Raw genomic sequence first — 14,718 nt, forward strand, 5'->3', positions numbered from 1 at the left:
GTGGCTCCCTAATAAAGATATAACAGTATGTAAAAAAATTCCCTCTTCACACAGAGCCTGAAAGAGTCAGCTGTGCCTTACCATACATCATCATGGTACCTCATTACCCAACCAGAACACCACTGTCTCCGGGCTTCTTATGCTTGCTAAAACCTCAAAAAGAAGAAAGAAGTCCATTTGTTTTCATTTGGAAAGCAAACACTTTATTTCGTAGCAATCTTATAACCCTCCTGTTGTTTTCAGCAGCAGGCACAGAGAGACCAGTGGAGACCTGGATGAAAGCCTGCTGCAGTCCAGAGCCCAGCCCTCAATCCCATTGAACATCTCAGGAGAGATGTGAAAACTGCCGCGCAGCGACGCTGCCCAATCCAACCTGCTGGAGCTGAGAAGCGCTGCAAAGAGAAATGGGTGGAAGTGGCCAACGATAGATGTGCCAAGCTTGTGGCATCACATTTCAAAAGATAGAGGCTGTACTTGCTGCCAAAGGTGCATCAACAAAGTACTGAGCAAAGGCTGCGAATACATAAAGTTCATAAAGTACATAAGTTAAATTTTACTTTGGTTGATGGTGAAACATAGGTTGGTCAACAAACTGGGAGTGCAGTCAAACTCCAAGAGCCTCAGAGTTCAGGATGCAGTGGAAGTTATTTCATTCAGGAGGATGTGTGGAGAAGTTGCTTCACTGGTTTTTCTTGGAGGAAAAGTCAACACAAATATATAAGACTTAACTCAGCATGGCTAAATTCAATTCAAACAATATAAATATGACAAATTAAATCAACCACAATGCCACAGCATTAACACAAACAAATGTAGAAACAAACAAGAACTCACATAAACACAGCGCCAAACAACACCGGCTTGGTGGACGGCTGCAGGTGTAGAGAGAGGAAGGCCCACCTGCAGCCACTCGTATTAATGCCTTCCAGCAGGAGGGATCCTCCTCTTCCTCCTCCTCTTCCTCCACCTCTTCCTCTACTTCCTCCTCCTCCTCCTCTTCCTCCACCTCTTCCTCTACTTCCTCCTCCTCTTCCTCCACCTCTTCCTCTACTTCCTCCTCCTCCTCCTCTTCCTGTACTTCCTCCTCCTCTTCCTCTTCCTCCACCTCTTCCTCCTCCTTCTTCCTCCTCTTCCTCCTCTTCTTCCCCTTGACTCTCCACTACAACTTATGTAAATGTGATTGCTCAGGTTTTATTATTTGTAATAAATTTGCCAAAATGGCCACTTTCTTCACTTTGTTCGTACGGGGTGTTGTGTGTATAATATCGAAAGAAAAATGAATTTAATCTCTTTTGGAAAAAGGTTGCAATAATAACAAAATGTGGAAAAAGTGAAGTGCTGCAAATAGTTTCCGAATGCACTTGTATGTAAACAAAGCTAACTTTAAAAGAAATTTGCCAAGTATTAAATTGTGTTTTTCCATCACCTGAAATCTTTTCCGTACCAAACTACTCCATTGTAGTTGTTGTCATGCATGGGGAGATGAGGAGAGGAGCCTCTTCTTGACTCTTCCAGCTGAAACACAATATGCCTTCCTCTACAACTGAAAAACAATTAGAAAAAAAAGTGAAGTATATACGTGTGTCTATTCGGTTACTCAAGCATGTATAATGAAGTAATAATACAATATCATATTAGCAGGTAATAAGTGCGTAAACCGTAAAATCCCCCCAGTAAAATGTCAAAATTCCGTTGAATGTTTCAAACAGGTTCTTGTGTTTGACTACACGAATCTTTCCCCAGCCAACTCGCACATTAAGTTGCACATGCGCAGTGTGCACCTATGTAACGCTATAACCCTTCCCGGACATTTTTTTCCTCCCTGCTCCCCAGTCTGTTTACACCTCCACCCTCCAGGGGGCAGTGTAAACGTCATGACAGAGACAGACACGAGGTGATTGTCTATGAGAAGACAAAACGCCAAACAAAAACAGAAAAAAAAATCACAGATTCATTTTTAAGATGGAATTCCAGTAAACAAATGGTCCGAGCTAAACATCGAAAGCACGATTAGTTTAATTTAGTCGTTTTTTTTTGTTTTTTTTTATTGGTGTCACGCTCCAACACTGCTCTCCAATTCTACCGCTAGAGGGCAGCAAAGACCCGCTAACCACTTATCCGTCCATTTGTTTAGGGTTGCCAATTTTTTTAATGGCCATGCTAGCCAGTAATTCTAATTCTAATTAATAAAGTATCTATCTATCTATCTATCTATCTATCTATCTATCTATCTATCTATCCATCTATCTGTTAAGCATTACATAGCAAAGTTGTTTTGTTTTGTTTTTTAAGTGAAACAATCCTCTTTTGTGAGCACATGATGAAAAGTAATTGAAGTGCCGGTCACTGGCCTCTGCAGTGGTGAAGCTCAGCTGCAGGCTGTTCCAGGTGGGGACCTACGTCGCTAAACGTTGCCTCACCGTCAAGACTTGTTCTGGCTTTTGGTTTAAAAGTCCAGTGCTGGAGGACCTTAGGGCCTGCGAGGGTTGAAATGGTCAAAGCAGCTGAGAGCAATAAGGAAGTGCACCAAAGTAAGACAACAAAGACATTTCAGGTTATGAATTTAATACCAGCAAAAATCCAAAATACATTGTACTGAAAAAATGGGAATGCATGATATATTTTTTGTATATACAGATATTGTCACAAAAATAGACTGCATCATGCTACTACCCTGTAGAGTATACGTTATATACAATACATATCAAAAGAACACAAAGTATTCAAAGTCTATGTGGCAAACATTCAACAAATATAAAATAGATGTAACTAATTTTTACATTATATCTAAGCTGCATTCTAAGACAAACTCAGAGTACATTAACCTTGATGTGCAATTTCATTTTATTCCCCACAGCTTCTTTTTTTCACTGTTTTTATTTTTGTACTTTTTAGAGTAACAGTTCCTCTTTTTGTCCTTCCACATTTTTAACAATGGCTTGGTTACAAACATTGAAAATAAAAAAAACCAAACAGCCCCAATCTATTTGCTGAAGTCTGTGTTTAATGTACAATTAGCTGAATTTGAGGGGGGAAAAAGACCCAAATGAAAGAATGTGTTTGAATTTGAGCTTCTAGATGTCGAGTGAGATTCGAAAGTGCAGTGCCCATTGCGCCAGTTCTTTTGCAAACTCTTGAGCCTCGTAAAGAGATTGTTTCTCTGGGAAGTGTAAAGCTGCCTTCTTGGTCGCCACCGCCAGCTGTTTCAATAAAGCACACAAGTGGTTGCTCTTACACAGAAGGCTCTGGCTGGACTGTCCGTGTTGCGCCTCGGTGCACAGCGTGTTCACCAGTCTCTGGCCCACCATGATCACCAGCTTACTTTGCGAGATGAATTTCTCTGGCGGTTGACCGTCTTGAAGGCTGCCCACAAATCCCCCAATGGCCTTCTGCAGAGCACCAAAGTACAGACGGCAGTGCTCAGACAGGGAGGACGATCGGCTGTCTTCGCTTGCAGTGCCAGACTCAGGGGAGAGGCGCTCGCTGGCAGCCTTAGTGTTGGACACATGAAGCAGACAACAGGATGGTTGAGGACCATGGCATCAGTTTGATTTGGTTAAACCTTAAAAATTCAATTTCCAAGACCAACATTCCTTAAAAACTAAATTTCCAATCTTGTTTGCGGCTGGTTGTGTAGAAATATGTAAAAGTTACATTTAATATTGAATTGACAAGCGGTACTCACTTGTGTCTTCTTTGAAGTTGTCGTGGTATTTTCTTTGAGTTTCTTCTGCTGCATTTCAAAATGATTTTTAGTCTGTAAAAAAAAATAAGTCAGATGTGTGAGGTGAGTGTGTTTGCTCTGGCCTTTCTTCATTCAGCATTTCGTCATCACTCGGTTTTGTAATCAATTGTAGCAATAATCAATAAGCTTTATTTTTAAAGCACTTTTCCTTCAACCGAATGCAACAGGACGTGCTTCGCTTTATTATTTCAGTGTATTATCAAGAAAGGAAGAGGTTGAAAGTTTTTTTTACCTGTAACTCCACGTAGTCATTGTCAGCCCCGTCGTCCACGGGCCCTGGCTGTTCACCTTCCACTGGGTGTTTGTTTGTCTCCAGGACCACTGGGTTCGCCTGACGCTCTGGTTCTTTGTGAGCAGCTTTGAAGAGAAGCTTTCCGTTGGCATTGATAATGGACACCAGGCGCTTGACATCCTCTGGAACCGTGCGTGCCACCATAACAAAGCGCTCCAGCTGGTCAGGAGTGTGAACCTGCCCGGGGTCCTGACACAGAGTGTTCAGGGGCCAGCCTGCACTGTTGAGAGCACTCACAGTTTGCTGCAGGATCACGCCCGAGTCTTCTATAATGGACAGCTGCTTTTTGAGTCTTGCCTGTAGGTTGGAATCAGTCAAACGCCGGGCATTGCCCTTAATGTCCAGGGTAAAGTTCAGGAAGCACGTCAGAGAATGTGTAATTCCATCTGCAGCTTTTCTGATCTCAGCCAGATGCTTCTCTAAATGTTCTCTGCACCTCCAGTGGCTGCTGACAAAGTCCATGAGGCGAGGCACCGCGCTGCAGACGGCTTCCTGCAGCTCCACAAGTCTGCGGCCAGCCTCGTCCTGGCTCAGTGTCACTTCTCTCAGGGGTTCAGGGGAGGAGGAGCTGAGAGCCAGAGAATCACAGGAGCTGGTGGAGGACATTGAGGCCGTGCTGATTCTTTGGCTCTCTCCCGCGGGCAGGCCTGTGGTCTTAACGGGCTCGCTGTCGTCGTGCACGAGCAGCTGTCCACTTCCTTGAAAGTCGTGAAAAGACGTGCAGGCCAAAAAGTTCCTCATTCGCTGAAGTCGAATTCTTTTGAGTTCACAAGCTTTGCTTGAGTCACCCCTGCACTCCAGCGGAATGTGATCGTTGAGGTGATCTCCAGGAACTCCAGCGGCGCGTTCCCCCTGAGCCGGAACTGCACCGACCGATTCTTCTGTAGGTCTCTGAGCTGGTGGCTTGTCATAAATCGGGACCCTTGGCAGTAATTTTGGCGGACTTGCTGCTTCAGCAGAAGTGGCTTTAGGTACGTCGTAAAGAGAAGCAGTGGGACTGGCCGTCCCGTGGGCTCCACAGCGGCCTGTTTGATGATCGAAAAGCTGCCGACAAACAGCTTTGGAAGGCGCGGTACTGTAGGAGCCTCGAGGTGGGCTTTGTTTTTCCGGACCCACCGGCACGTCATAAATCCACTCCGGTTTGCACGGAATGGGTTGGGTGTTGTATCCACGAAGAGCGTGCAGCTGGGCCTCTGTCGCTGAGGGAACAGGGATGTCATAGTTTGGGTCTTGATGCGACGTTGGTGGGACGGCATACACCTGTGCACAAGACCAATCAACGTCACAGCTTCAGTGGCTTCAGGAATGAGTTGCACCATGATTGTGATGAGCACGTTTCACAGTGTTTACAACCATCTTCATCAAATCTGGAAAGGATTTTTAAAGGTTCTGTCTTCACACAACTCCTCTGACTGCACACAAGTGAGGCCCGCAACGCAATTGTCAAGATGAGGCTGAAACTGCACAGTTTCGACATTGCTGCGTTGGTATAGCCACTTGAAACCAGTGGTACGCTTTTAGTTCACTTTTGGCAAAGAATAGGAGGTCTACACAGCTTAGTATCTTAGTGTTAAAGTCGTTGTGTTTGTTTGTGCTTCGCTTCTACCAAATGTCTTGACACTTACGTAAGAATCATCCGGGCTGCCACAACTTGACCTCTCCGGAGAGTCCAACCGTTTGTCCAGCTCTTTCGGGAACATGTGTCTTGGTGCCTGTCAATAGATTGTCAACAAGTATAAATACATACAAGCGATATCACCTGACAGCCTTTGATGCAGTGATCTGCGCACAATGTGTTGATTGGTCTGTGTTTTTGGTTGCTCACTGTGAAAGCGGAGGATGTTCTTGCTGGGCTCGGGACATCGTACACTTGGATGGGTGTCGCGCTCAACACCGAAGACTATCACCAAGACAGACAGACAGACAGACAGACAGACAGACAGACAGGCAGACAGACAGGCAGGTAGTGTTATTGGAGTTGACTGGCAAGACTGCTTTGATCAAAGCCGTGCACCCCATTGACCTCTGCATGGTTGCATTTACAGGGGTATAGTGTTTTGCTCTGAAACCAGTTGGGAGAACTGGAAAGCCCCATTATGCATGTGCGTTGCCACTTAACACAACTCCATAAAAGGAACCACGCTGTTCATTGAATATTAAGAGCTACTGCAAAAGTGAGCAGAGCTGCCCTGGGGCTGGACAGGAAATGGCGAACACGTGAATATATATATATTCACACAGCCCTCTGCTGCCACACTGGTACCAGTGCAGCGGGCCCAGACTGCTCGGGGTCCCTGGCGGCACGGCAGCTGTTGCTAGTTAAAAGTCTCTGAAGTCTGTGTTATGCTGCCTTTAACAGGCCTATAAAGACCCAAGAGCTGCATGCTGCTACTCAATGAGAGGCCCCTGCACCCCATCTGCAAACTCTTTGGCAAACTGGGGTCTCGCTGCATTGCGCTTCTGCGACCCTCCGTGTCTTTAATCCTAAGTGATCGCTTCCCAAGGAACGGCACCGAGTTTGACAAAGAGATTAGCGTCACTTTGATCTTTGACAGGATTGTTGTTGCTTGTCTCCTGCGATATGACCAATTGTAGCAAAACATGAAAACAAACAGAAAAGCACATTTACCTCTGATTTCAGCGCCGATGGCACTGGACCTTTTGGAGACAATGAGGTCAAAAACGGGACCTTGTAGATCATGTCCATGCGTTCATAAGTCTGGCTGCTGCAGGGCCGCGGGACGCTTGGGATCTGGTAGATGTTCTGGACGGCGTCATCCGTTCTGGCCTGAACTACTCTGGGCATCTCTGAGACGTGGCTCGGTGACACCGGGCCGAGTCCAATCTGTGGCAGGAGCTGGAGCCTGTTGGCAGGCGCCAGGCCGTGCCGCCCGTAAAGAGTGCACATCCACCATCCACTGGTCCCAGCCACGTTCTGATCCATCACCGTGACAATGTCCCCCTTCCTGAAGGCCAGCTCGTCGGCACACTCTGCAGTGTTGTCGTACAGGGCCTTTGCAAGCTTGTTCTAGGATGGTGAGCAGAGACAGTGGATTAGTTGGAGCTGAGGCACGCAGTCCATCCTGATTGTTAGCAGTGGAAGTAAAGCCATCATGTGATCATAAGCCATTGCTTATACTCAACACACCAGGAAGCACATGGACAGTATCTTTTACTCTGATGTCATCGCTCGCTCATATCTTCAATATGTTGCTGCTGCTGTTGCTGCTTTTTTTTTTTTTTTTCATCTTCTTTGCTGACCATTTGCTTGGGAAAAATGTTTTTGCAATTGGTATTTGGATTATATTATCAATGAAAGTTTGCATGGCGTTATTTTGTGCGTTGGAGAGGTGGAGTTTCGACCTGGGTTTTTTTGAAAGAGTGACTGCGGCTCGAAAAAAGTAAGCAAGCCTCTTCTCTTTCAGTGCACGTTCGCTGCAGTTTAGTTTCACTTCCCCCTGAGCTTCCTATGAACGGCACTGGAAAAGCTTACGGCTGAAGGCCGAATGTGTGTATGATCTACTCATCCACACGCAATATAGTGTTATAAACCCACAACTAGTACGGCCCACAGACAACACGGCCCAGTGTTGAATTTACAGCCGGGCAGCTTCTGGTACAAACTGTATTTACAACACAACAACAGCAACAAACACAAACCTTGTCATATTTCTCACACACTTGCCTTGACGATGAGGAGATCAGACGTTGATTCTGTTTTAAAGGTCCAGTGTGTAAAATCTGGCTGGATTTATGATTATCATACTGGTACCAGCTTAACATACTGCCCATCAAACATGAATAAAGGTGTTAACTTGCAGTATAATCAAAGTATTTTGTGCTTTTCCTACCCTTCACATGGTTCTTATGTACAGTAAGAGCACACACAGAGCAACAGGGGTCTTGCTCCGAGTCAGTTGCCACCCTTTTTGAACTCGGCTCGTCTGCCAGTGGCCTCAATACAAAACGCACTGTTGGGCGAGCTTCCTTGGAAACTTTACACCCCGGACCTTTAAATACAGTGGCTTGGATCGGATCAGCACTCAACGTTTGAAACTGCACCGCCGTCCCTCAGTGAAGTACTGAGAGTCCACCAAGTTATGGAGAGCATAAAGAGACACGAGAGGTTCAGCGGTAGTAAAGTAGGCAGACCCCCCCCCCCCCCCCTCAAAACAATACCCCCCCGAGTGATGCCCCCCTCAGATGTTTGGGGAGAGAGAGGAGTCCATCAGGCAGCCATCTCTCTCTCTCTCTCTCTCTCTCTCTCTCTCTCTCTCTCTCTCTCTCTCTCTCTCTCTCTCTCTCTCTCTCTCTTTCTCTCTCTGCAAGTCATCTGCAACAAAGAGCTCATTCACCATCACAGCCCCACGTACCAAGCACCTGTTGGCATACTGGCCTGTGGAACACACTGAGCAGACAGTGACACACACACACACACACACACACACACACACACACACACACACACACACACACACACACACCGCCTGCCAGCCTGACCCCTTCACACTGAGAGGCAGAGATACAACAAACTCCAGGACTAATCCACTGGGTCATGGAGCAGACATGCAAGTCAAATCCATAGGGTGTGTGTGTGTGTGTGTGTGTGTGAGTGTTAAAGAGTGTCAGTAAAGGTGTTATTTGTACAAGCGCTGCACTGTGACTATTGTAATAAAGTCCCAGTGATGCATTGTGGTTGTATTGTAATGAGAGAGGACCCAGTCGGCCGAGGCTCGGTCCTGAGCCCAGTGGACCGCTGGCCTTGGTTCTGTCTTTGTGTGCAAACTGATGGTCAGATCAGGTTCAGCTGTGACTCTTTTGGATTCCAGCACACGCCTGCTAGTGTGGATCAGCTCGTCTGACAGCTGACCTGCACAACTTGAACTGCACAGCTGCCTCGGCCTCACCCTCCTCTCTCTCTCTCTCTCTCTCTCTCTCTCTCTCTCTCTCTCTCTCTCTTTCTCTCCTCACCTCTCTCTCCTCACCCTCACCTCTCTCTCTCCTCACCCTCTCCTCTCTCTCCTCACCCTCACCTCTCTCTCCTCTCTCTCCTCACCCTCCTCACCCTCAGCTCTCTCTCCTCTCACTCCTCTGGTCCACAAATTAATTTCAGGCCCATCAACAAAAGACAAAATAAATCTCTTTGCAGAAATATTAGCAAACTAATTGTACATTTCACAAAAACGGAAAGTACATTTATTCTTAATTATTACTGTAGCAATCAGATTAATGTTGTGAATGCAAAGAACATTAATGCTCAGAAATAAAAGGTGGTTTGTAAATGTAAAGTGCTGAACCAGCCAGTCGCACTGTTTGTGGAAGGTTGACCGTCTGGGGCCACAAGTCGCTCAGTAACTACAGTATTCTGATCTGGCTGTCACCAGTAACACCAGACTGAAGAGCCTCCAGCGACTGACAATAAGCCGGCCTGTTCATCATTCTTTCAGTGGAGCCCAGAACTAATGGGCCTCCTGTGGAATGAACCTGGCAGGAGGTCTGGAAGCCAGAAGCAGAAGCAGCTCTGAGAAGAACCACCAGAGCAGAAGGAGGAAGCCGACGGCCGGGGCCAGAGTGACCCACTCTTTCCAGGAATTAGGAGCATTTTCACTTTGAAAGCAGCACCGTGGACTTCTTGTTTGCTTTCCATGCTCCTGTCATTTATTTGTACACTGCACCAGTTTACACTGCACTATTCTGATTTTACTGTTCTATAATTTTTTTTTTTTTATCTCATTGTATTTTAACATCATTTTAACACCAAGCAGGAGTAGCACCTCGAATTCCGTTGTATGCTCTTTTCACAATGACAGTAAAGGATTCTGATTCTGATTCATTCAGTTCAAGAGGAGCAACCGATCCAAGAAAAGACGCCGGGTGTGGGAATAACACAGTGGATGGTCACTCTGACCTTTCATGCTATGGAAGTGTTGGGCCTGACCCCAAGGTCAAGTCCGCACCCCACCCATTAATCACCCGGACACATTCCAGGCCCTGGACAGCGTGCTAAAAACTCCAGTCCCAGTTTCCCTGGTGAAAGTCAGTATTCAAGACTTTAACCAACTCAAATCCCCATTGGCAGCCCAGAGTCATTAACAACACAATGCTGCCAGTTAGAAAACAACCTGTCCGGGGCCCAATGCAAGAGGAATCGGAGAACTAAATACATGACATTTTTTTGTCACGAAATGGCAAAAAACTTTGTTTGACTTTAGAGCAAAGTTTCTGTCAATGTGATTTCTCATGGAGAATGTTAAATAAAAATAGAAAACCTTGCGATTCCCGCCCACCAGCACCCACACCTACACCAACGACTACACACCCTCAAATGTCACAGAGGCACCAATCTGTAGCTAATTCTGCTCATGTTGTGTTTGTTTTAGCCTAGAAAAGATAAATATACAACATCCATGAAGATTAACCAGTGTGTTGGTTTAGCCAGTCTGGCTTTTGACATTTTAGTTCATTTGAACTTCATTTGATTTATTTTCTTCCCCTTTTTGATCAAACATCCACCACTATTGGCTGTATTTGGAACTTTCAATCACCTCCACCCCATCAAATTACGTTTGTAACCTACAGAAAACTCTATGAAAGGTGACGTGCAACAGTTGGAGTTGCGTACGCTAAAGCAGAAGTCAGCCATAGAGAGAAGATAACAGTGCCGCTTGTGACAAAATCTTGTCTAGAATTGTTGCCCAAGAGTTTTTGCGTTGAGCTGAGGTGAGAGAGCGCACGGCTCCACTTTGTCACCGCACACGTCGGACTCCAGTCAATAACCATGAGAGCATCCACCAGAGGAGGGGGCGGAGTTTGTACTTTCCATCATCCAGAGGACAGTTGTTTCATTCCCAGTATTGCAGCGTTGACTGTGGCTGGAAGGCGGCTGGGTGGGCGGCACAACCACAGGAACTTATCTCACTCTTCACACTCTGGTTTTATTTAGACCTACACTTCCTCTGTCCTCTTTATCTCAAAGGAAGTCATCATCCTTCTGACTGCAGCGTGGGTTGTTTTCTTTTTTTTTCAGCTCAGTCGTTGCAGATCATATGGCAGGTCTTGTGTCAGAGCACATTTTTATTCTTTTATTGTGGGAGCCATGCAGACATGGGAAGTAAAATGGGCTCCGATCAACGTTCACTTTGAGTCCATTCGCCTAAAAATGACATTTCAAAAGTAAAGCACGGCAGAGGACGTTGCTCTGATCCTTGTTGGAAACTTTGAAGGTGTTTGCTTCGAGGGGGGGCCAGGGGGGGTGAGAGTGGGGGGGCAAACACTGACTGGTGGGGTGACAGCAGCAGATGGATGTGAGTGAGTGTTTTGGTGAGCCACCACTCACAGGAGGAAACAATGCATCATGGGATATCATGGAGAAAACATGAAATACAACTATCTTATGATTGACTTACAATCAACATCATTGCTTCAAGCTCAGCAGCTCAGGCTCAGATTTAAAAGCTTAACGGGCCACATATGGCCCCCCCAGGCCGTAGTTTGCCCATGCATGGCGGGAGTGTACCGAGGTCGGCGATGGAGATTCTGACCGGTCCATCAATATTGTCATGACTCCATGCCTAACAAATAATGACACTAATGACACATGGTGAGAAACAGACCAGAAGGACCAGAGTGGTTTCCCCTCTGGTCCTGTTCACACTGCTGCTGTCTCCATCACTCACCTTCCCGTGGATGAAATGAACGAAACGATAAAAAAATATGTGAAAAGCAACCCAGCATTTACCACTCGAGATCTTTGGACCGTTTTGCTGCTCTTGTTTCCGCTTGTCCTACATGAAGAGCCTCAGTGCAGCAGTTGTCAGCCACAGCTCTTCACCACATTGCAATGTTTTTTTGTTTTTTGTTTTTTTCATAGGTGTCTGATGACGTTACCAGTTTCAGATGAAGCGTGTGGATGGTTTTATCAGAATTAGGCAGCCAGGGTTAGCATGAAGGGTGTCGGCATCTGAAGCACCACCTCACACTCACCGTGTGTTTCAATGTGTTGCCTAATCTTCAAAGGAGAATCTCCTCCAGGGTGGGGGACTAACTGCTTTGGCTGCAGCAAGGCAACACTTTTATGCCAACGTCTCATCATGTGAGAAATATGTAAGAAACGGTTCGGCAAAGAAGGCAACTGCAGAGCAGAGACTGCAGAAATAAGGCTGATGAACACACACACACACACACACACACACACACACACACACACACACACACACACACACACACACACACACACACACACACACACACATCTCTCTATATATAGATATTTTCGCTGTGCTTCACTGTCTGTGGTTCAACCAGAAAGCCAATTCTCTATTTGCTGTTAAGCCAGGTTCCAACCTCACGCTGAGTGGCGGCTTGTTCAGCTTCTGTCCACTGAGGCTCTCCGACTATAGCGACTGTAGCAGGGCCGGGGCGCAGACAGCAGCAGCAGCAGATGGATGGAGTGTTTCCTCATAGGAGGAAACAATACAGGGTGTCGCAATAACTTTGACATCATTTCACAGGCCAACCACTTTGGTGGAATAAGCTCAAATGTTGACAGAATGTATAGAAACACATCAAGATTTTATATTTAAACGTTTCATTTTTGCTGTGTCTGCAGGTTGAGCCGTCCACTGCCAAAGAGAGGACACTTTGCGTCAAACAGTCGCCCAGTTGTGACACGGCACACCCAGATGACCCAGCGTGCTGCGTCACAGGCGGGGCACGTATTGAACTCTGATGAAATGGCTCCCATAATAACACTCACGAACTTCAACACCTAAACCGTCCAATTTCATTGAGCAAGACTCGGGTCGTTTTCAAGATAAATGCTGTTAAATTGGTGTCAATATTCTGGGGACACCCTGTCTATCGTGGCACCTGTGGAAAACACCTTGCTGCAACGCCAATGGGAAACTGACGCAGAGCAAAGTCGCAACCAAGTCCAGTGTCTTTGAAGCCCCACCAGGGTGTTGAGCTCTTAGAACCACCCAGAACCTGCCCAGAACCATCCAGAACCACATAGAGCCCCCAGGGTGTTTAGCTCTTAGAACCATCCAGAACCACCCAGAACCACCCAGAACCACCAGGGAGTTTCGCTCTTTATTGAAATGACTCTGGAAACACTGCAAACACGGAGGAGATGCAGCTGTTTGACGACTGACTGACTATCAATATCATTTCTTCGAGTTCAGCTTAAGGTCCGCATTGAAAAAGCTCAACAGGGCCGCATATGGCCCTCAGGCCACAGATTGCCCATGGCTGGTCTACACTGTAACTGGACACTGGAAGCTCTAAACAACTGTCTCCATCCACTCCAGTGTGATTCTTTGCTGCGCTCTGTGCCTCCTTCCCTCCGCAGTCTCTCACTCAGGAACATCAAAGAGAGGGGAGAAGAACTCCCCGCTTGGCCCGGCCGGCTGCACATGGCCAATGCAGAACTGCTGAAGTCGGAGGGCAAACATTACGCATCGCGTCGACTGTTAATCACGCAGAGCCACAGCTGATCTCATCCCGCTGAGCGGCGCTGAGAAAGAGGGAAAAATAGCTTCTGGTTGATGACTAAACGTCCGCTGACGCAATCGCTGATTTCCATCACAGGAGTTCAGCTCTCCGTTCACACAGCGCAGCCCCACCAGTCGAACACTCTGCCCAGCCCTGCCTGGACGGACCCCTGCTGGGTCCCTGGCTCAGTGTTCCACCAAGCACAGACAACCTCCTGGCTGGGATCCAATCTCAGATGGAAGTGAACTGCACCCGGCAGCAGGGCAGCTGCTCTGCACTGCACTGAGCTGAAACTCAGGCGGAGGCATCGCGGTGTTCTAAGCCATTTTCAGCACACAGGAACACTGCCATCAGCGGTTTGAACGCAGAGACATCAGTCGGAACCAGCGGCTGATTGATAGAACCACACGGCGGCTGGGTTCTCCTGCAGGAGTTGCCCATTAATACACTGACGAGGCTCATAAAGTTTCACTCTCAGCTCTGATGCCCTCTCACGTTTCTGCCAGCAGTGAAGCAGGTCACTGGGGCTGTGTGTGTGTGTGTGTGTGTGTGTGTGTGTGTGTGTGTGTGTGTGTGTGTGTGTGCGTGTGATAAGGAGTAGCTGACACTGCAAGTTAAAGTTAAAAAAAAGAAAAGAAAAAAGAAAAAGAGAGAATCCAAGCAGGTGGTCTGTGGCAGACATTCCTCTGGAGGAGGCAGCAGCAGCACCAACGCCACGCAGAGGTCCAGCAGAAGAAGTCTCTTTTTCTTTTTGCTCAAATGTGTAACTGTGACGTGTTTGCAGATGGCTGCAGTGCTCACCATGTTGACGCAGCTGCTCAGGTTCCGCATGGAGAAATAAGCTCCGTCTGCAGGCTCGGGTTTCAGTGAGGCATCTCAGCCTCCAGCGTGCCTTCAGTCCTGCTGCGGGTCTCGCCGGCAAACTGTCTGTGCTGCCCGCGAGCACCACACTGCCTTACACTCAGCGGGAGGTGGGAGGAGCTAAGCACCTCCTCATTGGCCAGGCAAGCCCCTCGACTCCTCCCTCCCCCCCCCCCTGCTCGTGCCGACGCGCGACCCTGTTTGTTTGTTTTTTTGTTTTTTTTTCTCTTCTCATTTCCCTTCATGCAAGTCATGCAACAGTCATCTGTCAATCTCCCATCTGCCGGGAGCAGAAAGACGTCACCGGTCTGAGGGGCGTGGACGTCCG

The 14,718-nt window shown here is 47.2% G+C and overlaps 3 protein-coding genes across 7 annotated transcripts in view; 2 read left to right on the forward strand and 1 right to left on the reverse strand.

The window, feature by feature from the left end:
• hdac11 (histone deacetylase 11) overlaps window positions 1–14,718 on the forward strand; it is a 400,302-nt gene that overhangs the window by 187,915 nt on the left and 197,669 nt on the right. The gene's annotated exons all lie outside the window — the stretch shown is intronic.
• The window catches only part of barx1 (BARX homeobox 1), a 214,368-nt gene that overhangs the window by 76,467 nt on the left and 123,183 nt on the right, over window positions 1–14,718 (forward strand). The gene's annotated exons all lie outside the window — the stretch shown is intronic.
• cass4 (Cas scaffold protein family member 4) lies at window positions 2,545–14,466 on the reverse strand. Its single transcript, XM_076013225.1, has 7 exons — window positions 14,331–14,466; window positions 6,667–7,065; window positions 5,863–5,937; window positions 5,663–5,749; window positions 3,978–5,297; window positions 3,686–3,757; window positions 2,545–3,491 (listed from the first exon to the last, which is right to left on the reverse strand). The coding sequence occupies exons 1-7, from the start codon at window positions 14,358–14,360 to the stop codon at window positions 3,075–3,077; spliced, it is 2,400 nt and encodes a 799-aa protein (XP_075869340.1). The 5' UTR covers window positions 14,361–14,466; the 3' UTR covers window positions 2,545–3,074.

This window comes from Nelusetta ayraudi, unplaced genomic scaffold, assembly GCF_046127955.1.
Source record: "Nelusetta ayraudi isolate G7.1 ecotype Tasmania unplaced genomic scaffold, CSIRO-AGI_Nayr_v1 ptg000146l, whole genome shotgun sequence".
NCBI lineage: Eukaryota > Metazoa > Chordata > Actinopteri > Tetraodontiformes > Monacanthidae > Nelusetta > Nelusetta ayraudi.